The sequence below is a fragment of the Heteronotia binoei genome, chromosome 2, assembly GCF_032191835.1.
Source record: "Heteronotia binoei isolate CCM8104 ecotype False Entrance Well chromosome 2, APGP_CSIRO_Hbin_v1, whole genome shotgun sequence".
Classification (NCBI taxonomy): Eukaryota; Metazoa; Chordata; class Lepidosauria; order Squamata; family Gekkonidae; genus Heteronotia; species Heteronotia binoei.
This window is the reverse complement of record NC_083224.1, coordinates 99,350,461-99,376,381: the sequence shown is the minus strand read 5'-3', so window position 1 is coordinate 99,376,381 and position 25,921 is coordinate 99,350,461. Positions and strand designations below refer to the sequence as shown.

General features: G+C 43.3%; 2 protein-coding genes across 2 annotated transcripts in view; both read left to right on the top strand.

Moving 5' to 3' along the window:
• The window catches only part of LOC132567624 (riboflavin-binding protein-like), a 31,340-nt gene extending 28,532 nt beyond the window's left edge, over nt 1–2,808 (top strand). Inside the window, exon 7 of the mRNA XM_060233306.1 lies at nt 2,599–2,808. Coding sequence (XP_060089289.1) covers nt 2,599–2,617 — 19 coding nt within the window. The 3' untranslated portion in view covers nt 2,618–2,808. The remainder of the gene's footprint in view (nt 1–2,598) is intronic.
• Nucleotides 1–25,921, top strand: part of RPS8 (ribosomal protein S8) — a 169,245-nt gene that overhangs the window by 35,885 nt on the left and 107,439 nt on the right. The window lies entirely within an intron of this gene.

The window sequence follows — 25,921 nt, the reverse complement described above, 5'->3', positions numbered from 1 at the left end:
CAGCCTCCTTCTTACCCACTTCGATGCGGGCATATTAGTAAAGCATTCTCTCTTAAGAGAGCTCACGATGAGACTTTGCTCCTCCGAGAGCGGCTTACAATCTCTTTTCCCTTCCTCACAACAGATGCCCTATGAGGTAGGTGGGGCTGGGAGAGTTCTGACAGAAACTGCTCTTCAGAGAACAGCTCTGACAGAACATGTAACTGACCCAAGGTCACACCAGCAGTTGCATGTGGAGGAGTAGGGAATCAAACCTGGTTCTCCCAGATAAAAGAGTCTGTGCACTTAACCACTATACTAAAATGCCCCCAATGGGAATGACTACTTATTTGAATGCAGGCATCCTTCATTGCTGAAATGTTTCTTCATTGGGATGCACATTAAAAAAATAAACACCCAAACCCACCCACCCTTTCTGGATGGGTTTTGTTGAGCAGGTTGTGTTGGAAGTCACCAATAAAAAAAAAACTTAGTTCAGATTATGAGTAGATGCTTTCTTGTGAATATATTTTGCTTTGAAAATAAATACAGGAGAAACTAGTTTTATTAGGAACAGCGGGAAAAGGGGGAAGAAATAGGACAATGGTGGAATGTTTATGAAGTTGTCTGAACACAATTTAAAAACATGTTAAACATCAGGTAATGCAAGTGGATTAAGGTAATGTAAAAAGGGAGCCAGGCAGACAGGGGTAGTTGTAGCCACAGGGTATCCAGGGCAGTTTCCCTGAGCCCCATGCTGGAGATGTCCCATTGGACCTTACACTACTTTACAGCCAGCTGACCTTGCCTGTCCAAAAGCCTCACACAGTGTGGATTTGTGGGTGCCAGGCCCAACCAATCCCCACACAGCTATCAGGGTGGGCAGACAGGCTTTTCTCCCTCCCTCTTTGGGGGGAACAGGACTCTACCTTTCTACACTGCCTGAGAGTGGGAGAGAGGACAATCAGATTACGGTCGTAGGGATCTCAGGTTATAGGGGAGCAGAAGGGGGGCACAGCCAGGCTTGTAACTATGGGGGGGCATGCCTCCAACCCCCCCCCCATCCACCTCCAAGCGGCTCCAGAGCAGCAGCAGGAGGAGGAGGAATCTGTCTCTGAGGCAAAACAGGCCAGGTGCTATGACCCTCCTGCTCCAGAGCTGGGTTCCGCTTCCTTCAGAGAGGGGGCAAAGCTAGTTTGCATTGAGGCGGCTCTCTGCCTAAAGGCTTGGTGTCCCTATTTGGTGGCAAGGTAGCTGTGAAAAAAGTGTCGGGAGCCCCAAACACCAAGGCAGCTCCAAACACCAAGCTCAGCAAGCAGCAGCAAACAGTGCCCCCCCCAAGCCCCTGACTGTGTGGAGAGGAGGAAAGGAGTTACCATGTCAACCAACGATAACCATCCTCCCAAGGCGTCATTTCCCAAAGACATCCAATCAGCCCGTTTTTACAACTCCCGCAGACCGGGGTAGAGGAGAGCACAAAAGGGGTGAAATCATGTTCCGGGGGGGGGGGACTCCCCCCTCCCTCCATGTCCTGCTTTCATCTTGAGGTGGTGTCGCTGGCTCCATTCTTTCCAGCTTTCCTTTAGGGGTCTCTTGGAAGGTGAGAACAGCCCCAAGGGCGTCCCCTGCCTTCTTCTCTGGACCTTTTACATTTATCTTTAAATTTATTTATTTATTAGTTTGTGATGTCATTTTGGGCCCTGCGGCCCCTCCACCTAAAATTTTATCCCCTCTCCTCCCTAAAATTTTCTGGCTATGGGCCTGGGCACAGTCCTACAGTCATGACTCCAAAAATTTCAGAACAAATAGTGGCAGTCTAGAGGCATTCACCTGTGCATAGGTGCCCCTCCCTGTGATTCTCAGACCCTATCTTTGAGTTTTGCCTGTGGCCCCAGAATCCCTAAGACTGCCTCTGCAGACTAGCCTCCTGTATTGATATAGCACCGGTTGCAACAGTTGAAGGATAAATGCTGGCAGAAAGCCATGCTATGACAAGGCTTGAAAACAAAGATGTATATACCACCGCTCTGCAGAATTACAATGAGAACTCTGTTTTTGGATTACTGCAGAATTCTTTTTCACTGTAATTTAAATGTGAAAAAAGGGATTTCAACAGCTCCCTTTTTATAATATGGAGGCACTGTTTTGAGGGTATGGTACACTAAGGATGTACTTTGGGTGAAGGGGAAGGATTTTATTTATTTCCTTAAATTTCTATCCCGCCCTCTCCACAAGCAGATTCAGGGCGGCTAGCATTTATATTTACAATTTAAAATCAGTAAAATACAGTTACAATTAAAACCATTCCGTGGTGCTGTACCATTTCAATATAGGCGGGTTCTTCTTTCCTGATGGTGATCATATAGTATCGTAGCTCTATAATGATGTGGGGTGGCAGTCCTCTCCCGGTTAGATATTAAAGGTCTGTCGGAATAGTTCAATTGAAGAGTGTGACTATTGTAAGGACTGCATCAGTTCTTAGGGAAGTGGGCATCTCCTCCATCTGTATTATCATGGATGTATAGATTTTGTATGTTTGCTCCTTGAGCTATGCCAGTTTGAAAGGACTTGTAGTTTGAACATGAAATACAAATGTCCTTTTTGTATTTGTCTCAGCAGTGTGGCAGAAATTCTGTGAGCCTTTGCCTGTCAGAATTCTGAAGATCACTACAAGTCACACATCAAGAATATTTCTTCTCATCATCCCTACACCTTTGCCAAAGCAAAATCAGAATCTGTGCTAACTTCCTTTTTTAACAACAAAGCAGACCTCAGATTTCATCTCTATGATCAGTTACTTTTGTTAACAGAGGTTCTGATATCAGTCAAGTTGATTTCTCTATGGCATCCTTGCTGGTAGAAATAAAAATCAGTTAGCCACAATTATCAGATTAAAAAAAGGTAAAGGTAGTCTCACATGCAAGCACCAGTCATTTTCGACTCTGGGGTGACGTTGCTTTCACAACGTTTTCACAGCAGACTTTTATCAGATTACAAGGCTGTAAACTCTTATATATCAGACTTTAAGGTTTAGACATACCCAAGAGAGAATCTCTGCTTCCTTTCACTCTTCAGAGGGCATAAGCATAGGTTCTGATTTCATCTTGTATTCACGCCTCTACCTATGCTTCAGGCAGCATCTCTGCTTTTTCTCTCAAGTGTTTTGTTTGATTATCCATTCAAATATTTGTTTGAGTGGTGGTTTGTTTGTTTTTTTAAATAAAGGTATGATATTATCTATTCAAAAATTGGTTTGGGTTGTGTGTTTTTTTATTAAATAAATATATGGATGTTACACTTGAAAAAGTGCTGGGTGATTGACCCAAAGTCTGGCCAATCTGTACTGTAGAGTGTAGACAATCTCTCCAGCTAGCTCTACTGCAGGTTTCCATGTAATTATTTCTTTTAGAGTACAGTGAGTTAACTTCCACAGTGGGGAAGGAATGATGGAGTGCTGCTATCTTTAAGAGAGCCACAGAAATCCTACAAAATACCTGTGTGTAGGTGTATAGGACAGGATTTATAGGATGTTTCTATAACAGCTGAATGGGGAAGCTGAATTTTAAACCAAAAAAGGGGTGGTTTGTTCAGTTATGCATGTAGCTGCATGAGAAACACCACCTCCGGCTGCACCTCTGGCCCTTCCAGACATAAGCACATAGGATTTCAGGACTGCAGCCATTGGGGTATATACCAGCCAGCTAGGGACCTGTCCATAATACTGAAATTCATTTTCTCCCCTAGTCTTAAAAACAACAACAACTGGACAACCACTGGAATCCAATATGCATTTGTCTGTTCTTAGACAATGAAGGAGGACTGCCTTCTGCTTAAGGTCATGTTGATTGTTTCATTCATTATGAGCTAATATATGACAGTATATCTTCCAACAGTCTCAGATGAAAACAGAGACACACTTATAACAGCCATATTCTCCTGCCAAGGATCATGGCCTGAACACCCCTACCTTCCACTACTACACATTGCTGAAGGCTCTTCACTGCCTGTAGTATTGGTTTGCTCTGCAATAGCCTGTCCTTTAGTGATTTATAAGCGAAGAGCATTTTTTTGTTTGTTTTCAGTTTAAGCTATATTAGACAGATGCAACAATCTTAATTAAGTTATCAAAAGAAAGAATTAATGATATAGGTATGTACTAATAGGATTGCCAACAAGCCTTCCGAAAAATGCCCTGCTCCTTTAACAGAGTCCTAAAATGTGGGAAAGGGCCAATGAAACTTTTCATGGTACAGTAAATAACATCCTATAAAGCCTCTATTAAAGGGACAGGACTTTTTCCTCCAGGCAGTTGGTTAACCTTCATATCAATTACATTCAGATCGAGCAGCAACTCAGAAACCTACATAATTTCAGGGTCTGAGCTTTTGGGAATCAAAGCTCCTTTTGTTAAACACTGTATGTGACAAAGGAAACTTTGACTCTCAGAAGCTATACTATAAAGACCTTGTTGGTCTCAAATGCTAGTGGACTCAACTCCAGCTGTTCTACTGCAGACCAACACAGCTGTCCTCTGAAACTATCTTTATATCTATGTCCTACTTCTCTACTGCTATTATTCTATTTGGATCCTCATGGGGGAGAAAGCCAGGAAATAAATATTCTCTGGACCTCATTAGCAGCAGCTGTAGTTTGTGGCCACACCTTTTAAATTCCTGAGTCCCTCTTGTGTCATTGGATTACCCTTGGATTGGCTGTGTCTTTAGAACAAAAATACATTGAACCTTTGGCAAATTAAGCTTTGGTTCTTCTCTCACACACCTGTAATTAATTAATTATACAAATTCTTGAGTTAATTTGCTTGTTAAATAATTTTCCTTTTTAAGTGAGATGATTACTCCTAAGGAGAACATGATAACACTAGCACAATATAACAGCAAGGTCTGACAGACAGCATTATGGATTGTACTCATCAAAACTAGCAGCCTCCCTGGATTGTATCCAGGCTTGGGGTTTATACATGATTTCTCTTAACTACATGTTTTCACCATGAGAAACATTTATGTAATGTGTTATATATAATGAAAAGACATTATTGATTACTTTAATACTGGCTAAAAGAACTGTGAGGAGATGACAGCAGCCCCCAACAATAGAGTTCAGCTACTCCTGGCAAAAAGTCGAGCCACTTTCTCTTTTTTCCAACATCCCAAGCAACTCCATATGGCATTCTCAGAGTCAGTTTGGTATGCTGTGTGTAGGAGGGAATCACTTCACTGGCAAAGTTCTCTTGCTATTTATCACCATAGCACTGGAACTAGCTACCGATAGTAAACAAATGATGTCACTGGAAAGCAAGGATACACTTTTAACTGCCAGTTTGGTGTAGTGGTTAGGTGTGTGGACTCTTATCTAGGAGAACTGGGTTTGATTTCCCACTCCTCCACTTGCAGCTGCTGGAATGGCCTTGGGTCAGCCATAGCTCTTGCAAGAGTTGTCCTTGAAAGGGCAGCTTCTGTGAGAGCTCTCTCAGCCCCACCTGCCTCACAGGGTGTCTGTTGTGGGGGAAGAAGATAAAGGAGATTGTAAGCCGCTTTGAGACTCTGATTCAGAGAGGAGGCAGAGTATAAATCCACGGTCTTCTTCTTCTAAGGTAAATGTGTTGTCTTGAAAGTTGCCTTTGTGGATGCTGGAATATTAGTAGGCAACTATTAGTAGGGCAAATGTTAAACAGGATATTCAGAATGCAAAAAACACCCAATTGCCATTAATTGCTGTCAATGCACAGGGACATTTCTCAGATACCTGCACAAAGTTTGACTCACAGAGATACTGCAGAGGTGCATTCTATGTTTTTTTATTATGTTTTATGCTGGTTAATTGCAGAAAATCTGCTATATGAACCTAACATTAACAGATAGTGCACTGGATCCTATTACAATTAGGTGGGTCTGTAACTGGTTGACAGATTGCCAAAGATTGTTTATTAATGGTTCCTCATGTCTTGGGGAGGAGTGACACGTGGAGTGCCCTCAAGGATCTGTCCTGGGACCTGTTTTGTTCAACATCTTTATAAATGATTTGAATGAAGGAATAGAAGGAATGCTTAGTAAATCTGCAGATGATACTAAATTGGGAAGGGTAGCAAATATGGTAGGAAATAGGACACAGGATGATCTTGACAGGTTGGAAAACTGGACTAAAACAAATAAAATGAATTTTAATAGTGATAAATATAAAGTTCTGAATCTAGGTAAGAAAAATCCAATGCATAATTATAGGATGAGGAAGACTTGTTTTGTCAGTAATATGTGTGAAAAGGATATAGGGGTCTTAGTAGACCATATGAGTTAGCAGTGTGATGAGGCAAATGCAATTTTGGGCTATTATCAACAGAAGTGTAGTGTCCAGATCAAGTGAGGTGATGGTATAGCTTTATTCTGCTCTGATTAAACCTCACCTAGAGATATGCAGATAACACTACTCTAATGGCAGAAAGTGAGGAGGACCTAGAGAACCTCTTGTTGAGGGTGAAAGAGGAGCGCGCAAAAATAGGCTTGAAACTAAACATCAAAAAAACTAAGATCATGGCATCTGGCCCCATCACACTTTGGCAAATAGAAGGGGAAGACATGGAAGTAGTATCTTCATAGATCATAGATCGCTGCACATTTCTGGGATCCAGGATCACTGCAGATGGTGACTGTAGCCATGAAATTAAAAGACGTTTGCTCCTTGGGAGGACAGCTATGGTGAACCTGGGCGGTATAATAAAAAGTAGAGACATCACCCTGCCAACAAAAGTTCGTATAGTCCAAGCGATAGTATTCCCAGTAGTAATGTATGGCTGTGAGAGCTGGACCATAAGGAAGGCTGAGCGCAGAAGAATAGATGCTTTTTTTTTTAAACTTAAATTTTTTATTTTCCAATAACAATAAGTTCAAACAAGTACATCATAATAAAACATAAAAATTTACATATCCATGAAACATATTAGAAAGTAGGGGGGGAAAGAAGGGGCGAAGAAAAAAAAATTAACTTCTTAGTCTTTCATACACATTCTCACCTCACTCAGATCAATCCTGACACGCTCCTATCTTTCATACACTTTCTCACCCTACTCAGTCCAATCCTGACCCACTTTAATATAATATAAAGTTCAAATATTTTTTTTTGGCATTTTATTTTGTTTTGTCGAATTAGCATTAATAAAGTCTAGAAATGGGAACCATTTTTCTACAATTTTTTCTCCCATTTTAGGATTATCACTATAAGTAAGTTGAGATGCAATTTTGTCTTGCACTGCTATATCCCAAACCTTTTGGAACCATAGGGTGATTGAGGGTATTCTAGGAATTTTCCAAAATTTTGCCAGAAGTATTTTTCCTGCTAAGAACAGCAGTGATATAAGTTCTGATTTTAAATGAGAAAAGTTTTTATTCGGCCAATAATTGAGAAGGACAGATTCTGGAGAACAAGGGATGGTTTCTTTAACTATGGCTTCAATTTTATTTATTAAGGTAATCCAGAATGATTGGATTTTCGGGCATGACCACCAGCAATGGATAAAGGTTCCTGTCTCTCCGCAGCCTTTCCAGCAGAGCTCTTCAGCGTGTGACTTAACGTAATTGGGGTTAAATACCAATGTGAAGATAATTTAAATTGTTGTAACTTAAAATTAATGCACCTAGATTTACTTAATGGTGATGTCCAGATTGTATTCCATTGTTCTTCCAGTAATGGAGTAGAACAATCTTTACTCCAAGCATTTTGTTGTGATGTAACTAAAGACCATTTCTCCTGATTTAATAAAGAATATAATTTTGAGATTGTTCCTCTCATATTTGAGTTTTCATTGTGAATTAATTTTTCAAATGTATTTAACTGATTTATTGATAACATAACTGGGAGAACCTTATTTAAAGTGTCATGAAGTTGATGGTATTCAAACCAAGGGATCTTTATTTTGAATTTGGATTCAAGTTGGCTACAGGTAAATAATTTCCCTTTTGTGCTTATATCAGAAATTCTCATAATTTTTTGTTGTCTCCAAACTCTAAAGTTTTCAGCAGGAATACCTGGGGGGAACCATGATTGTCCAAGAAATGCCATTACTGGCGTGGAGGGTTGAACCACTTGTGACCTATGTTTATCCCAAATTCCCAATGTATGACTAAGAAATGGATTGGTTAATGTTGTTTTCTTCCTATCCATCCCACTGTTCCATACAAATTCATTAAGACATAAAGGGAAAATGCTTGCGGATTCAATTTGAAGCCAGGGTATCGTACAGTTCTTTCTGGTATATAATAGGATGTTTCTAAGTTGGGCCGCCACATAATATTTTTCTAAGATTGGTGCACCCAAACCTCCTTTGTTTACCGGCTTTGAAAGTGTCTGATAAGCAATCCTCGGTTTTTTATTATTCCAAAGGAATGATGATAAACATTTTTGCCAAGCTATCATGTCATTTCGCGGGATAGGTATGGGGAGGTTTTGAAACAGAAAGAGAAATTTAGGCAAAACAAAAGTTTTTATTACATCAATTTTTTCCAACAAGTTGAGTTGGAGTTTAGACCATGTCATTAAGTTACTTTTTGTCGTTATAAAAAGTTGCTTAAAGTTTGTTTCAAATAGTTTTGACAGTGTTAGAGGGATATGAACACCCAAATGTCGCCAGGTCTTGCAAACCCATTTAAAAGGAAAAAAAGATGAAATTTCTTGGTGGACATCTGGAAGAACATTGATCGGAAAAATTTCCGATTTAGCTATGTTTATTGTGAAGCCAGAGAATTTACTAAAATTTGCTATGACCTTCATTAGTTTCTTTAAGGAGCTTAACGGATTACTTAAATAGAAAACGGTATCATCTGCAAATAAGCTGATCTTATGGGAGCTTCCATGTACCATTATGCCTTCAATTTCCGAATCTAGACGCACTATATGTGCTAGAGGTTCACGTGAGATAGCAAATAGAATTGGAGAGGGGACAACCCTGGCGAGTACCCCTTGATAAATATATCTCGTCCGATCTGAAATTATTAATGTTTATCTGTGCTTTAGGGGTGCTATAAATAGCTGCTATAGAATTAAGAAAATTTGGGCCAAACCCCATATAATTCAAAACAGATTTCAAATATTTAATTTCTAACATATCGAACGCTTTTTCAGCGTCCACAGAAAGAATTAAGGAAGTTGCATTAGATGATTTACCATAATGGATTAAATTAATGGTTCTCCCAATATTATCGGATATGTTGCGTCCAGGAATAAATCCTGCTTGATCAGTGTGTATGTAAGCTTATAGCTAATAATTCTGTTTAATCTATGGGCTAAAACTGTTGAGAATATTTTGAAGTCATGGTTTAGTATTGAAATAGGCCTATATGATTTAGGGTTTTGCTTATCCTTACCCTCCTTATGTATAACAATCATTTTAGATTCTTTCCATGATCCAGGAAGGATACTTTTTACCATTACCGAATTACAAATTTTCGTGAGAGGACTCACAAGTCGGGACTAAATCTTTTATAGAATTCAATGGGAAAGCCGTCCTTCCCTGTGGCTTTGTTGTTTTTAATTGAAGATAATGCTTCCAATACTTCAGATTCTGAGATGGGCCTGTCCATAAAATCAATGTCATTTTTTGATAACTTTCTATCAAATTTAGCCTTCCTCAAATATTCATTAAAGTCCAAATTCATTAAAGTCCAAATCACTTTCTATAGAAAATTTATATAAGGAATTGTAATAATCCTTAAAGACTTTAGTGATTTCCTGTGGACTAGTGTATATAGTGCCTTGAGGAGAGCGTATTGAATGAATAATGGAGTTTGCCCATTTTTGCTGAAGTCTGAATTTTAGCAATCTAAGTGATTTCGAAGTCTTAGTAATGTATTTTTGCTTTAGATAAAGTAGTTTTTTTTTTGGATGTCTGAGGTTTCAATCAGTTCCAACTTATTTCTCTCTAAAGTAAGCTTCTTTAAGGTCCCCCCCCCACCCCAAATTTTATGTCTTTTCTCTAATTCGGTAATTTTGGTTTTTTGTTTCATTATAGCTTCATTTCTATTTTTATTGCAAGCTGAGGCTATTGAGATTAGCTTCCCCCTGAGAACTGCTTTAAAAGCATCCCAGACAATGTGTTGAGGTACCCCACAATCTTTATTCAAAAGAAAATATTCCTGAATTTGTTTGGTTATGTCCTCACAGATAAAGTAATTTGTTTAAGGACCAAGTCGGACCTTTATTGTCTGGTTCCTGAAATGCCAAATCTCCAGTTACCCATGAGTGGTCAGATATGGTTCTGTTGCCTATGTTGGCATCCAACACGAATTTAAGCAAATTAGGGGTGGTCAAAATGTAGTCAATTCTGGAGTAGGAGTGATGGACTTGTGAATAATAAGTATAGTCTCTTGCCCCCGGATTTAGAGTCCTCCAGATGTCCACCAAATTAAAGGTTTGTAAAATATTACCAAGACCTGTCAATTTAGAAATGTGCGATTTTACCTTACCTCTTCTTGATGTGTCCAAACCCGGATCAACTATACAGTTGAGGTCCCCTCCTATAATGATCTCTCCTTCTCTAAATTTCATCAGTTGAGAGAGGGTTTCATGCAAGAATTGTAATTGTCCACTGTTTGGAGCATAAATAGAACCAAGAGTTAATGGGTTTCCATTTAGGGTGCCCTTAACAAAGACAAAACGACCTTCGATATCAATTTTAACTTCTTGAGAGATAAATGGCAAGGATTTGGAGACCAGGATTGCCACACCTCTTGCTTTGGAAGTCCCTGTAGACTGAAATATTTGATTAAACCATCTAGTACGTAAAAGTGAAGCTTTTTGTTTCTTTACATGGGTTTCTTGGAGACAAACCACGTGAGGATGTTCTTTAGCCAAGAGATTGGAGATTCTTGCATGTTTAATAGGGTTTTTGAATCCCCTACAGTTCCAAGTAAGAATTTTTAAATTTTTAGACATTTTAGCAAAAAAGTTCAAATTTAAAGGTTTCTATAGGAAAATTTAGCAAGTCAAAATTTGATTGGGCCAACACACTTTCAAGCACTCAACAAGCAGACCGAAAAAAAAGCTAAACACTAAAATAAAATTAAAATGATTAATTAAATAATAAAATATAACTTAAACACCCCCCTACTCAAAGTTGAACTTTTAGTTAAACAGCTAGTTTGACACCCTAAAATGGGTACAGTTTCAGAGCTTCCTTAGAAATAGGAAGCTAGGGAAAAAACCTATCGGTTTCCCTGCGCAGAAACTTTAACACACTTCCTGAGAGGGCAACTACTACAACCCACAAATTTAATGCTTCAGCCCTTCTCCTTCCCCTGCAAAACTGTGCATTTACAGACTCCATTTAAAGCTTTCCACACAAGTTTGATAAATAAAGCATAATAGCATTATTGCTCATAACTATTGAAAATTTTTTTAGCTCTCAAACATAGATGAAAAATGCCTTAACAAGAGTAACAACAAAGCTTTTCATAAAACTAATTACCAACTGTTTCCTTCTAACCAGTACCATTCACAAGCGTGGCAACAACCCTCTTAATCAGTTGGTCAGCAATACATTTTAAATTTCCATATAGGATAATGCAGATGTCATTCAGTCCAAACAATTCTGTTGAACAAATTCTTGAATGATCTATAGCTAAGAAAGGGAGTTAATAACCATATATTGCAATTCACATAACATTTAAGTAATAAAGAGAACATTAATAACAATAAAAGTTTGTTTCTATTTTTCCCCTCTATGTTGTATAGTTAGTGTGTTAATTAATAATGATCTCCTTAGCTTAATATAGTTCTTACCCATGAAATAATCATCATTACTTTTCAAGCTTTATTAATTTCTTAATTTATATAAATAAAGATTTAAAAATTGATGTTTTGCTTAAAGACTTAAGATTTTAAAAACAGAGGTAAAAAAAGACTTAATTCATACTCAAGTATAGTTCATATTTGATAACTTCAGGGATAAATAAGAACATTGAGGAATTAACCCCCCCCCTCTTACTTTTAAATCACCTTCCTAACCCCTTCCTTTTCTAGCGTTTAAGTAAACTGCCAAGATATAAACCATAAATGGAACCATTTATACAACAGACTGTAAGTATTCAAAATCTTATTAACATTTTGTTTTTAGTTCAACATGCTTAAATTGTTAAGTGACTATGCAGCTTTTTCTTAATTTATATAAATAGTGATTTGAAAATTGATGTTTTACTATAAACTTGAGAATCTTAAAAGCAGAGGTTGAAAAAAAACCCCTTAATTCATACTCAGGCGTAATTCATGTTTGCTAACTTTAGGGAGAGATGAGAACATTGACTGAAGAGCACTGAAGAGAACCTGAAAATACTCCGACCACCGGTTCAATATGGATGCCTTGTCTGTGAGGAGCACTTGGCCGTCTGCACTACGCAAGGGACTCTGAGTCTGATATGATGGACCATATACTGCCTTCAGGGCTTCGTAGAACCCTCTTAAATCACCAGTGTCTGCACACAGCTGGGTTCTCTCAGCAAGCTTGGTCCACCACTCGTTCTGAATGTCTCGAAGCTTGCACTGGAGGTTGCTACATATAGTGCGAAAGGTTGCTTTTTTCCCAGGACAGGAGGGCTGAGCAAGATGTGCTTGGTAGGCAGATCTCTTTTTCGCCAGTAAATCTTGGATCTCTTGATAGTTCTCATCAAACCAGTCCTTGTTCTTCCTTGTGGAGAACCCGAGGACTTCTTCAGAGATCTGCAGGACGGTAGTTTTTAGGTGTTCCCAGAGTGCTTCTGGAGAAGGGTCTGTGGGGCAACTGGGGTCCTCAATTCTTGACTGGAGTTTTGCCTGGAAGGCAGCTTTAACTTCGGCTGACTGGAGACTGCCAACCTGAAACTTCCTCCGAGGGATACCTCCTCTCCTGGGTGTGGGTTTAAAGTGAAGACGGAGATTGCAGCGTACAAGACGATGATCCGTATGACATTCTGCACTGGGCATTACTCGGGTGTGTAAGACATCTCGAAGGTCTCTCTGGCGCACCAGAATGTAGTCGATAAGGTGCCAGTGCTTGGACCGTGGGTGCATCCAGGTTGTCTTCAGACTGTTCTTCTGCTGGAAAATAGTGTTGGTGATGGTGAGCTGGTGCTCCATGCAGAATTCTAGCAGGAGGCGCACGTTGTCATTGCAGTTGCCAATGCCGTGTTTGCCAAGTACTCCTTTCCAGGCTTCCGAGTCTTTACCTACTCTGGCATTGAAGTCGCCAAGGATGATCACCTTGTCCTCTGTAGGGGTCTTCTGTACGAGGTTGTGTAGATCAGCATAGAACTTGTTCTTTTCTGCAGGATCTGCTTGAAGGGTTGGGGCATACACACTGAAGAGTGTTGCATGCTGCTTGTTTTGAAGTGGGAGGCGCATGGACATGATGCGATCTGAGTGACCTGTTGGCAGGTTTTCGAGTTTGGAGGCAATGGAGTTACTGACCATGAAGCCAACGCCAGAAAGGCGGCTTTCAGCCTTTGACTTACCCGACCAGTAGAGGGTATAGCCAGCACCGTGTTCTCGAAGACTACCTTCCTCAGGGAAACGGACCTCACTGAGAGCTGCTATGTCGATATTCAACCTGAGAAGTTCGTGGGCAACTAGAGCAGAGCGTCGTTCAGGGCGACCACTGTCTACTGTGTCAAGCATGGTTCTGATGTTCCAACACGCAAGCTTTAGTCTTTGCACACTTTGTGAGGCAGGTGCATGCCTTTTCTTTGTTGTTATTTTTTGACCGCAAGTAAGGATGCCCGTTGACCGCGGCTAGCCAACTGGGGTGGAGGAGACGAGCTTTGTTTAGGCCACCTTTTCTAGGCCCCTCTCCGTGTGGAGCAAGCAGTGCTGTCCCTAGATAAGCTGCTTGGTCGTTCAGGGTGCTGCCGAAAAATGCTTTCATCTCCGGGTTAGCATCAGGCGACCAATACCCTGAACTGCCTACATGCAGGATCGGGACTGCGGCTTCCAGTGGCACCTTCCACCTGCCGTTTCGCCCCTTGCCCATCGCTGCAGGACTTGATGCGTTCTGGGTTGTGTATGTGGATATGCCCTTCAGGCCTGCGCAGAGGAATTTTTTAGGTGAAGCCCAGTGTGCGCGGTACTGGCTCCCTTTCACCTGGGGGTCATCTGCCATGGCCCAGTAAGCCGGGACGCCGGCAGCGAGTCCTCCAGGTGGTAGGTGTTACATTAACGAGCTCTATCTGCCCGGGTTTGATGTTAGAGTTTTCCTTCTCTTAGGCTGGCAAGGTTGGTGGGCCCAGCCTGCCCATCCGGTTATACCGCCGGACGATTCGGTCGCACCATGACGTAGCAAACTCTGTGAAAAACGGGGGGGACCAGCGAGAAGGTGTTGCTACGGATGCAGTAATGCAGGAGAGGCCATTGCAGTGACCATCTGCCAGGCATAGCCAGACAGTGACCATGCGGCATTCACTACACCGGGAGAGGCGAGGCTATGTATTGTGCATACACTTTCCCTGGGGGGGTAGGATACCCAGAGGGAGCCCACCCCCCACCCCCCCAAGAACATTAACGATTTAACAAAAAAACCCTCCTCTTACTTTTAAACCACCATCCTATTACCCCCCCCTTCAAAGCGTTTAAGTTGTCTGTCAAGATATGAACCATAAAAAAAAGCCTTGTATACACCAGATTATAAGTATTCAAGTTCTCATTAAGTTTTTGCTTTTAGTGCAACATATTTAAACTGTTAAGTGTCTATGCAGTATCTTCCTCTGTAGACAATTGGTTTTCTAATGGTGGAAACAGCTTCCTCAAGTCTTCCTCCTCCTCCGGTGTGAGCTTCAAGGCAAGGGCATCCATTAAGGCTAGACCCGATATTGCGTTGCAAGCTTTGTGCCGGGCGCCATTTTTGAACAAAAGAATATCAGAAGCCGGGCTCCATCTAAAACGGACATTGTTTGCATGGAGCTTGCTTGTAATAATTTTAAGAGATTTCCTTTTCTCAAGGGTTTCGGGAGATAAGTCTAAAAGAAATAAAATTTGCTTCCCCTTGAATGTTAAGCCATCCCTTTGTCTTGCTTTATGTAGGACCATGTCCTTGACTCTAGGATTTGAAAACTGCACCAAGATATCTCTCGAGTAGTTCCGACGCGCCAAAGCCATGGGGCCTAACCGTTGTACTTTAACTATATTCGACGCCATATTCTCTGCCACCGGTATTTTCTCCTGGAGCCAGCCCGCAGTAAATAATAAGTCATTTTTTTCCTCCGCACCCTCATCAAAACCACGTAGCTTCAGATTTAAAGCTCTCCATTTATTTTCTAGTATTATCAGCCTGTCTTGCATTTTATTTGCCTTCTCTTTAACTGCGTTAATTTCCCCTTTCATGGCCAGACCCAGTTCTGCTGATCGTTCTGCTATTTTAGCAGTCGTTGCAAGGTCTTCAGACATTTCCATGACCTTCTCCTTTAAGGGTCTGATGTGTTCTACAATAGAGTCATTAAAGTACTTATGGATATCTAATCTCAAAAGATCCAAATCTTTCCGGTTAATTGGACCATCCTCCTCCTGAGAAGGGGTCGTCGGCATATTAGGCTGAGAGTTAACAGGGCTGGGGGCCATGTTGAATTCAAGCGGAGAGTACAAGTTTAGATCACCGACCTTTGTTGAGCTTTCTGGTGAGAAGTAAGCAGAGACAGTGTTTAGTTCTCATGGCCCCTTCCTACATGCACCAGGAAATGCTCATCACCACTCTGGGGTCAGAAAGAAATTTTCTCCAGGCCAGTTGGCCAGGGATCCTGATGGATTTTCTGCCACTTTCTAGGCATGGAGCAGGTGTCACTGGGGGAGAGTGTAGAGGAGGTATTTGTGAATTTCCTGCATTGTGCAGGGGGTTTGAAGAAGTAGAAGACTGCAGAATTATACCCCGCCCTTCTCTCTGAATCAGAGACTCAGAGTGGCTTACAATCTAGATGACCCTGGAGGTCCCTTCCACCCAGGGATGTGCAAAAAAAAAAAAAATCGGTATTACACGGATTCAGAAGTATACTGGGGGGGGGGGGGGGATTCGGAATCCCCGTATACTGCCGAATACCGCATTAGGAATAGCCGCATATGTGGTAGATGTGCGGCTATTTCCGAATATACGGCCCTATTATACCCTATGGGACATTGAAATCAATGGCAAATAGGGTATATTTAAAGCCGCCTGGAGGGGAGGGGGTTTGAGGGAGAGCCCCCACATTTGCAGGGAACCTGCAGGGGACTCTCCCCTCCAACCCCCCCCCCCCAAGTCCCAAAAAGATCGGGCCAGGGGATCCCATTCCAGGGGCACCCAAAGAGGGTGCCCCTATTCCATCATTATACCCTATGGGCCATTGAAATCAATGGCAACATAGGGCATAATTAGAGGCTACTGGGGGGCAGGGGGGTTGAGGGAGAGCCCCAAAAACTGCAGGAAACCCGCAGGGGACTCTCCCCTACAAACCCCCCAAGTCCCAAAAAGATTGGACCAGGGGGTCCCTGTCTTTGGGCTCCCCAAAAGGCCCATTGCCAACAATGATGGGGAAAGCCCAATTAGCCACTTCCTCACCGTAATTGTTGTGGGAAAAGTGGCTCTGGGGAGCAGGGGGTTTTGAGGAGAGCCCCCCAAACTGCTGTGCAGCTTCAAGGAACTGTCCCACACAAAACCCACAAGGCCAAAAACAAAATTGGACCAGGGGGTCCAATTCCTGGGGCACCCAAAGCCAAACCTAACTTCACACCAGAGAATCTCTATAGGACCCAAATGCACTACATCCCTCTATCTACTCTATGAACCCTGCAGGCCTGGAACCAATATAAACTCAGTTGCCAACATCACTGCCACAGAAAACACAATCGGCTCAAGGTCTGCTCTGCAGACCTGGCTGCAGCAAACCCAGATGCCAGCTCTCCAGCCCTGCCCCAAACAACACGGGGAGAGCTGGCCAACCACAACAAGCCTGCTGGTTCTGGGTCTCTCACCCAGGTGCCAGCTTCCCTGCCACAGAACACACAATCTACTCTATAAAAACAAGAAAGTGACCCAGCCCACACAGCCCACACACACCCTCGCCAACCCCCACACCAACCAGAGGTAATTTAAAAAAAACAAAACAAAACCAGCAGAATCACAAAAGGCCAAGCAACTCAAGTGTTAAAAAGTGGCCTTTTCACCAATAAGAAAGCTCAGGCCAAATCAGTCAACAACACCCCCACTCCCAAACCAGGAAAAGGGACAACAGAAAAAAAGGCCAAGCAACTCAAGTGTTTAAAAAATGGCCTTTTCACCAATAAGAAAGCTCAGGCCAAATCAGTCAACAACACCCCCACCCCCAGTCCCCCACCCCCAAACCAGGAAAAGGGACAACAAGAAAAAAGGCCAAGCAACTAAAGTGTTAAAAAAGTGGCCTTTTCACCAATAAGAAAGCTCAGGCCAAATCAGTCAACAACACCCCCACCCCCAGTCCCCCACCCCCAAACCAGGAAAAGGGACAACAGGAAAAAAGGCCAAGCAACTCAATTGTTAAAAAAGTGGCCTTTCACCAATAACAAAGCTCAGGCCAAATCAGTCAACAAGACCCCCCCCCCCCTAATACCAGAACCAGGAAAAGGGGGACAAAAGTGGCCTTTTAAACAATGAAAATTAGGCCAAACAGCACCCCCCCCCCAAGAACCTGAAGAGAAAAGTAACAGCAGCAGCACAACACAGCAGCAAAAAAAATCAAACACTGAATACTTTTAAAACAGTAAAAAACTCAACTTTTAACAATACAGGAACTTTGCCAACCCCTCCCCCCCCCAAAAAAAACACTTCACCCTAACCCCAAGAAATCCAAGCCACCCAAATCAGGAGAAGTAAAAGGACACTGCACTTTTAAAAGTCCTCTCACTAAATTAAGATATGGGCAAATTAGCAAAACCCCCCCACCCCAGGCCCCCACCCCCAGCAGAACCTAACCCCAACCCCAAATAAGCTACCCAGTACCCAGTACCCAGTGGGGAATTCTTCGCACACCTTTTGAAAATCTCTTTGAAAGGGGGCATGATGGAAACCCGTCACTTGGATTCCCAGGGCCTTGAACCAGGACCGCCCCAGAAGGCTACACATATCACCCTCCACAACAATATGGGGGAGCTTGCCCTTGAACCTTTTGTACATGATGTGAACCTGACCCACTCCCAGGACTGCAACCTCCTGATTCTGAAAATCGCGGACTATGAATGGGGATGGTTGTAACTGGGCTCCCCCCCCCCCCCGCAGCACATTTCCCTGAACGTGCGGGCTGAAATGACCGTCTGGCCTGCCCCGGAGTCTACTTCCATTCTGCAGGGCTTTCCTTCCATGAACACAGTCACTTGATATTTGTCCAGAGAGGACAGGGGCAACTGGCATACCTGAGTCCCTGTAGTGATGAGTGCCTGGATGTCGTCCATGAGCGCGATCTCGTGGAGGCAGCCATTTTGTTGGCATGGAGGTTTCCCTTGGTGCAGCGTCGCCAACCGGCATACCCATGCCAGATGCCCAGCCTTTCTGCACATGTGGCAGGTTGCTCTCTGGAACATGCTGGTGCGTCACTCTTGTGGCTCTCCACAGCTGGCACAGGTCTTGGGGATGGTTGATTCAGTCGCCCGTGGCCTTGGCTTTTGTTGGCCTGCCTGATGCAGCTTGAGGGCATCGTCCCCGTCAGAGTTGTCTGACTCTGAGGCCGGTCAGAGCTGGTGAGCACTGGTACCCGGGTAGTGGGCCTTCTCTTTGTGTGCATCCTCGGCGGCGGTGGCTATCTGCAGTGCCTTGGCCAGGGTTGGGTCAGATTCCATTGCAATTTTCCAAAATGCCTTCAGATCCCTTAGGCCGTGAGTGAATTTCACGAGCAGGGCGTCTTCAAATTGTGTGCCGTACTCTGCCTTCCTTCCCATGTTGCACAGGCAGGCTAGGAAGGTTGCTACAGTCTCATTCGGTTCCTGAAATCTGTTGAGGAACTGTAGCTGCCGGGTGAGGCGGGTTGGCTTTGGAACGAAAGCATTTCTGGCGTGACCAGGCCCTCAGCAAGCTGTAGGGTGGCGATACCGCTGTTGCTCAGCAGGATGGCCTTCTTGATCTTCAGTTCGTCATCCCTGATTTGTTGCGCCACAAGGTGGTATTTGAGTCTTTTGACTCAGGCTTCCCAGGCCTCGGGGCTGCACTATGTCAAACTCCGGAATGGAGTTTTGCGATCCGGACGCAGTGGCCATGGTCGGGCTGGGTGGCGGTGCCTGTTGCGCGGTAGCACAGGAGCTCTGCGCGCTTGGCGGTGCTGGGTGGTCCTGGGCCTCGCTCATCCGGATCCCATCCTCATCGTCACTATTATATAGTGGGTTCTATGCATGGAGGAGTTGCCAGTTGAGTGACAACAAGCTCTTTAATAGACATGCCATAGTATAAGGCTACATTACAAGACTGGGGCTGGGGCCAACGGGCCAAACTTATATACTTCTCTGGGTTCCCACGCAAGCACGTTATTGGATCATTCAAACCGGTGGGGGTTGTGATTGGTCTAGGGCTCCAGAGATTTGGATCCTGCAGCTCTTTGTTCTCTAGTCCCCAAGCTCAGTCCATATGGCTCCAATGAGCCAGGCAGGAACACCCAAAGTCTTCCCTTGAGTCCACATACATAACAATTTTAGAGATAACACACCCAAAACTGCACACAATGTTCCAAACAGGACCACGCTACACAGCTTTACAGGGGCATAACAACAGTGACCATTTTGTTTTCCTCTTCTGTCCCCATGATCTCCAGGATGAATTCAGCTTTGTTCACTGAAGCTTTACACTGAGCTGATAACCTCTTCAAGGTACCACTGCACAACCGGCCTCAGTTTTCACCATCCTGACATAATTTGCAAATGTGGCAACTATACCACTCAACACTAATTCCTGCTTTTATGTGAATAAGTTAAATAATAGTGGGTTCTAAGCCTTGTATGGGCTCCACCGTTCACTATCTTCCATTGAGATAAATGCCAATTTGTTCTAGCTCCCTACTTGCTGTTGTTTGACCAATTTGTGATCCATCTGAGGGCCCAATCTCTCATTCCATGACTGGTAAATCTACTTAGTAGCCTGGTGAGGTTCCTAGCCAAAAACCTCTCTAGAAGTCTAGGCACATAATGTCTACCAGCTCACCTTCACGCACGTGCCTGTTGACATTCCCAAGGAACTCCAAAGTATTGCTGGACAGGACTTCCTTTTGCAGTGAAGCCATGGAATGCACATGCTATGTCACAGTTTGAGTCCAATGGCATCTTTGAGTGTGTATGCACATGAAAGCTTATATCAGGAATAAAACCTTGTTGGACTCAGAAGTGCCACTGGACTCAAACTTCGTTCTGCTGCTTCAGACAAACATGACTCCCTGCTGGGATCTCTGATATGGAGACCAATCCCTCTGAGGAAAGGCTGAGCACTTGGGAATGTTCAATCTGGAGAAGAGAAGGTTGAGGGGGAATATGATTGCTCTCTTTAATTATTTCAAAGGCTGTCATTTAGAGGAGGGCATGAAGCAGAGGAGCAGATTCACAGGATTTAATATAACGTTGTCAAGGTACCGGTTGGACATTAGAACAAACTTTTTATCAACGCGTATATGTATTATGAGAAGAATACATAAGGAACAATTTGTTAAATACTTGGGTGAAATATAAGAGATATGGTGATGAAAGAAAGCCATTATGGATAGTACCAGCAGAAGTGATAAAAATAACAGTTGAGACGGATGAAGGAAAGTGGCTGTCGTACAATCAACTATTGAAAATACAAAGTGGCAAAATAGAATTAAAAACTGCTGAAGAGCTGAATAACAAATACGATTGGTTCCAGATGCAGCAAATAAAAAGTTTGGTGGAAAATGATATCAAAACTGTAGGAATTAGACAAGAATGAACTGAAATGGAGAATGTCTTGCTTGGAGATAATGAAAAATTAACCTCAAAAGTATATAAATTATTGTTAAAATGGTCTACAGAAGATGAAGTAGTGGTCTCAAATGATTAAATGGGCAGTTAATATAAATAGAGAAATACAGATGGATACTTGGGAGTATTTATGGAAAACCTCTATGAAAATTTCAACATGTCAGAGTATAAAAGAAAATTGTTACAAGATGATGTACAGGTGGTATATGACTCCTAAAAAATTGGCAAAGATGAACAATAAGATGTCAGATAGATGTTGGAAATGTAAAAAACATGAAGGCTCTTTTTACCATATGTGGTGGACGTGTGAAAGAGCAAAACAGTATTGGCAGATGATTCAACAAGAAATTTCTAGGATCTTGGGGTACAAATTCAAGAAAGTGCCAGAGATTTTTCTCTTGGGATTACAAATGGAAAAGTTTCCAAAAGAAGATAGATCTATAATATGGTATATGCTCTCAGCTGCTAGGACATTGTATGCACCATTGTGGAAGCAAGAAAAAATACCAGAAAAATGGGATTGGATAGTTAAAGTTATGACATGGAGTAAAATGGACAAATTAACAAGAACTTTAAGAGACTATGATTTGGAGGTTTTTAAGATGGAGTGGAAAAAATTTAGAAGATATGCAGAAAAAGAGTGGAAAGTAAAAGGACATTGGACAATTTTTGATAATGATTAAGTCTTAGAAGAAAGAATATTAATTTTTGGTTTTAGTAGTTAAGTGTATCTTTAAATATTAGTAGTTTTGATAATGATTAAGATTAAGTTTTAGAAGAAGATAGAGTATAAATATTGGTTCTTGATTAGAATAGAGTACCTTTAAATATTATTATTTTGAATTATTATCATCAGCGGGAGCCAAGTAACGGGGGGAGGGTAATTAGAAAGTAATATAGGGGATGGTGGTGAAAAATGATTAAGGATGTAGAAATAGAAATTGTTACCTTAAGTTACCAATGTTTATAATTAAGACTGGGGGGAGGGGGGAGGGAAAAGGGTAATGTATGGGGAAGGCATTAAGTGATTATTAATATTTTATTAGTATTAGATATAACTGTCCTATGTTACCAATAAAAATTGTTTTAATAAGAATAGGACATCTGATAAAACATGTAATAGGGCTAGGATTAATCTGAAAACAAAGCATAATGCACAATATTTTAAGAATGCAAAAAGTGGAATTACATAGGTAGATAACAATGTAGTAAGAGCAAGACAATTCATATGGCAAATAGATAATATACATATTAATGTAGTCCACAGTCCTGTTCTGTTTACTAAATCACCTACTTGAACTGTGGCTGTTTTACACAATGTCCTATCCCTGTTAGTATTAAAAGGTAAATGCTGTGTTTGGAAACACATTTTTCACAAAAGATGTTATTCTAACCTCATACAGTGAATAAAACTGAGTAACATTCTTTAGAGCAAAAAAACCCAACAACAACAGTTGTCTGAAAAGCAAAGTCAGCTACTGAGGGAGGTGGTGAGAAGGGGTGTGCATTCGGCTCAGCCGAACTGAATAAACCTCCGAATATCCCCTGATTTGGAAGCATACGGCGCTATATACTTCCGAATCCAATTGGAAGCCATTATACGGGAGCTGTATATTCGGAAGTATACAGAAGTCCATAGAAAAGGCGGGAAAGGAGCTTCTGCAGCCTCAGGGGAGCTACTTGCCTCCTTTCCCGCCTTTGGAAGCCTTTTCCCACCTCTTCTATAGCCTCCCTGGGATCAGGAAGGGGAGGATGGGGGAGGGGGAGAGGAGCCCCAGCAGCCAATCCAATGCATGCATTTGCAAAAGAGAACCTTTTAAAGAAGTCTGCCTGGTTGGACTCCATTCCATTGCTGCTGTGTTGGTGTTGGTGCGAGAGAGAGAGATTGTGCTGCGCTGGCCCTTGGCCTCAGCTGCTGCTGCTCTCTCTCAGCTTTGCATGACCTTCCTGGAGAAGAGAAGACATCTAAGGTAAGACAGTCGTGGGGTTCTTGTTTTTATTTTAGTTAGTAAAAGGACTTTTTGAGACTCAGAGTTCCTTTACTTATCCAGATTTGGGTGGGTGGGTACTGGGTAGCTTATTTGGGGTTAGGGTTAGGGGGTTCTGCTGAGGGTGGGGGCCTGGGGAGGGGGGGTTGCCAATTTGCCTATATCTTACTTTAGTGAGAGGACTTTTAAAAGTGCAGTGTCCTTTTACTTTCCTGATTTGGGTGGCTTGGATTTCTTGGGGTTAGGGTGAAGGTTTTTTTGGGGGGGAGGAGGGGTTGGTATAGTTCCTTTATTGTTAAAAGTCAAGTTTTTTACTGTTTTAAAAGGATTCTGTGTTTCATTTGTTGCTGCTGTGTTGTGCTGCTGTTGTTCCTTTTCTCTTCTTGGCCTTTTCTCAGTGATTTGTCTGGATCTATTGTTGGTTTTGCATCCTGACCTATTGTCCATTTTTCTGGTTCTGGTTTTGGGAGGGGGGTGTTGTTGACTGATTTGGCCTGAGGTTTTTTATTGTTAAAAAGGTTACTTTTTAACAGTTGAGTTTCTTGGCCTTTTCTCAGTGATCTGTTTGGATCTGTTCTTGTTGGTTTTGCATCCTGTCCTGTTGTCCCTTTTCCTGGCTCTGTTTTTTTTGGGGGGAGGGCATTAAAAGTTAAGTTTCTTTCTGTCATGTTTTGATTTTTTAAATTATCTCTGGTTGGTGTGGGGGTTGGTATGTGGGCTGTGTGGGGTGGGTCACTTTCATGTTTTTATAGAGTAATTTTTGGAGTCTGGGGGTGCTTTCAGTTTGGCTAGGGCCACTAAATAGGCTGCCCCACTAATAAGGGTGTTTTTAGGGATTGTGTTTTTTAAAATTAAAAAAAAAATTAATCCAGTTTAGGGCTTTTCTTCTTTCAAAATTCAACTAGGCCAGATAGGGGTGATTTAAAAAGATTTTAGGTTTCTCATAAAAGGCAGCGTGACTACTAGGCCACATCAGGCTCCCTTTTAAAGAGACTAGGGTCGCAGTGCATCTTGCTTTCAGCCACTGAAAGCCGGTGCATCCTTAGATTTCCATAGGGTAAACCACAGCTTCTCTCTAGTTATAGGGGAACACCTGATTTCTAGTTTGCAAGGAAATCCAGTTTGTCCCAGGATCTAGTTAGGGGAAGTTTAACTAGGAGGCTATAACAAGGATTGCCTTCATCTCAAGGTAGCCTTTTAAAAACTGTAGCCAGGTAGAGGCAGGATCACCTAGTCTCCTAAACTTTACCAGACTACTACTACCCCAACCCAAAGAAGGACAGGTTAGGGACCAAAAAAACAAGTTTTGGAGGGAGGGTTTTTAAAAAGAAGTCAGGGCACCTGTTGGTTCAGGGTAGAGTGTAGTGAGTTAGGTTTGTAAAAAAACCCCACTTTCAGTTCAGGTTGTGTGAGACTGGCCAAGGGTGACATGAGTGAAAGGCAGCAGAAGAGGGGCCCTGGGGGCAAGGCCAAGGAGAAGACTAGAGGGATGGAGGGGAGGGGGAGGACCCAGTTTCCCCCCACCACCACCTGTGCGTAGGGCCACTCCACATCCACCTCCCAGCACTCCGACCTTTGGCCAGAGTGTGATGAAGAAGTCCCGCCTTGGGCCCTTCATCGAGGCTGCTGCTGAGGTGCCCCCAGCAGAGGTGCCATTAGGTGCTGGCACTGAGCAGGGGTTTGTTGCTCAGGCAGTCTTTCCTCCAGCTGATGTTGCTCAGCATCAGCAGCCGGAGGAGGGGAAGCAAGAGCAGCCCTCCTTGGAGATGAGCTTTGGGGACAGTTTTCTGTCCAAAATGATCACCCCAAGGAGGGTGCAGAGTGTTGTGCAGGAGCTGGAGGAGAAGCTGGTTGAGGAGGACCAGCCCCCTTCTTCGATTCCTTCGGGCACCAGCAGTCCTTCAGGGGATGGCCAGGAGGGGAGGCCTCATGGGGTGAAGGGGAAAGAAATGGAGACACACGAGGTTCCTCCATCTCCTCCCACTTTCCCCCGGAGGCCAGCTCCTCCTGCCACCCCGAGACACCTCACAGGAGGTGGCTCGGGGTGGATGTGTCTGCCCCGAGGATGTGTCTGTCCCGAGGATGTGTCAGGGAGGATGTGTCTGCCCCGAGCACCTCGTAGGAGGTGACTCCAGACACCCAAGCTGCTGGTCAGCTTGGGAATCCGTACACCTCCAAAGTCCGGAAGCATTTCCGACTTATGGAGGATCCATGCTATGCGCAGTGCCAGTTGTGCAGGGCCCAGATCAGTCATGGGCAGGACCCTGCCCACCTGACTCCAGGGGGAATGAGGAACCACCTGTGGAAGCACAACCAGGCAGTGCTTCTTAAGGGGGAGAAGCAGGCTGGTGCTGGGGTGCCCCAGCCAGGAGGTCCGTCCCATCGCGACTACCTCCAGAGCTCTCCAGGAGAGTTCCGTGACAGGGCAGGGATGCCAGCCATCTCTGCCTGAGATGTTTGGAGGGGGTGGGCACTTGTGTGCCAAGAGGGGGAATCAGGTACGGCAGGAGGGTGATCGCCTGGAACCTTGCCAGGTCAATCGCACATGGGCTTCCATTTTCAGTGGTCAAGAATCCTGGGGTGCTAGGGTTGCTCGAGTACCTGGTGCCCTGGTACAAAGTTCCTGCTAGAACCCTGGTACAAAGTTCCTGCTAGAACCACCATTAGCAGGACCATTGTGCCATCTGTTTTCAGGGCGACCAGATCTGTGGTGAAGGAGCATTTGTCCCGTGCTGCTGGAGGGACTGTTCATTTCACCTCAGATATCTGGAGCTCCAAACATGTGTTCGAGGGGTATCTCTCCCTGACTGTGCATTGGTGGCAACCGAGTGAGCTGCAGGGTGGGGGTGGCAGTAGTGGCAGGTAGGGTCAGGGCCGCGAGGCTGACTATCGCTGGGCCTTGCTTCATGCCGAAGCAGTCAACATGCCACACACAGCAGACACTCTCGGAGCCATCCTCTCACAGCAGTTAGAGGGCTGGGTAGGCAGCAGGGATGTCGCCACGGGCTTCGTGGTGA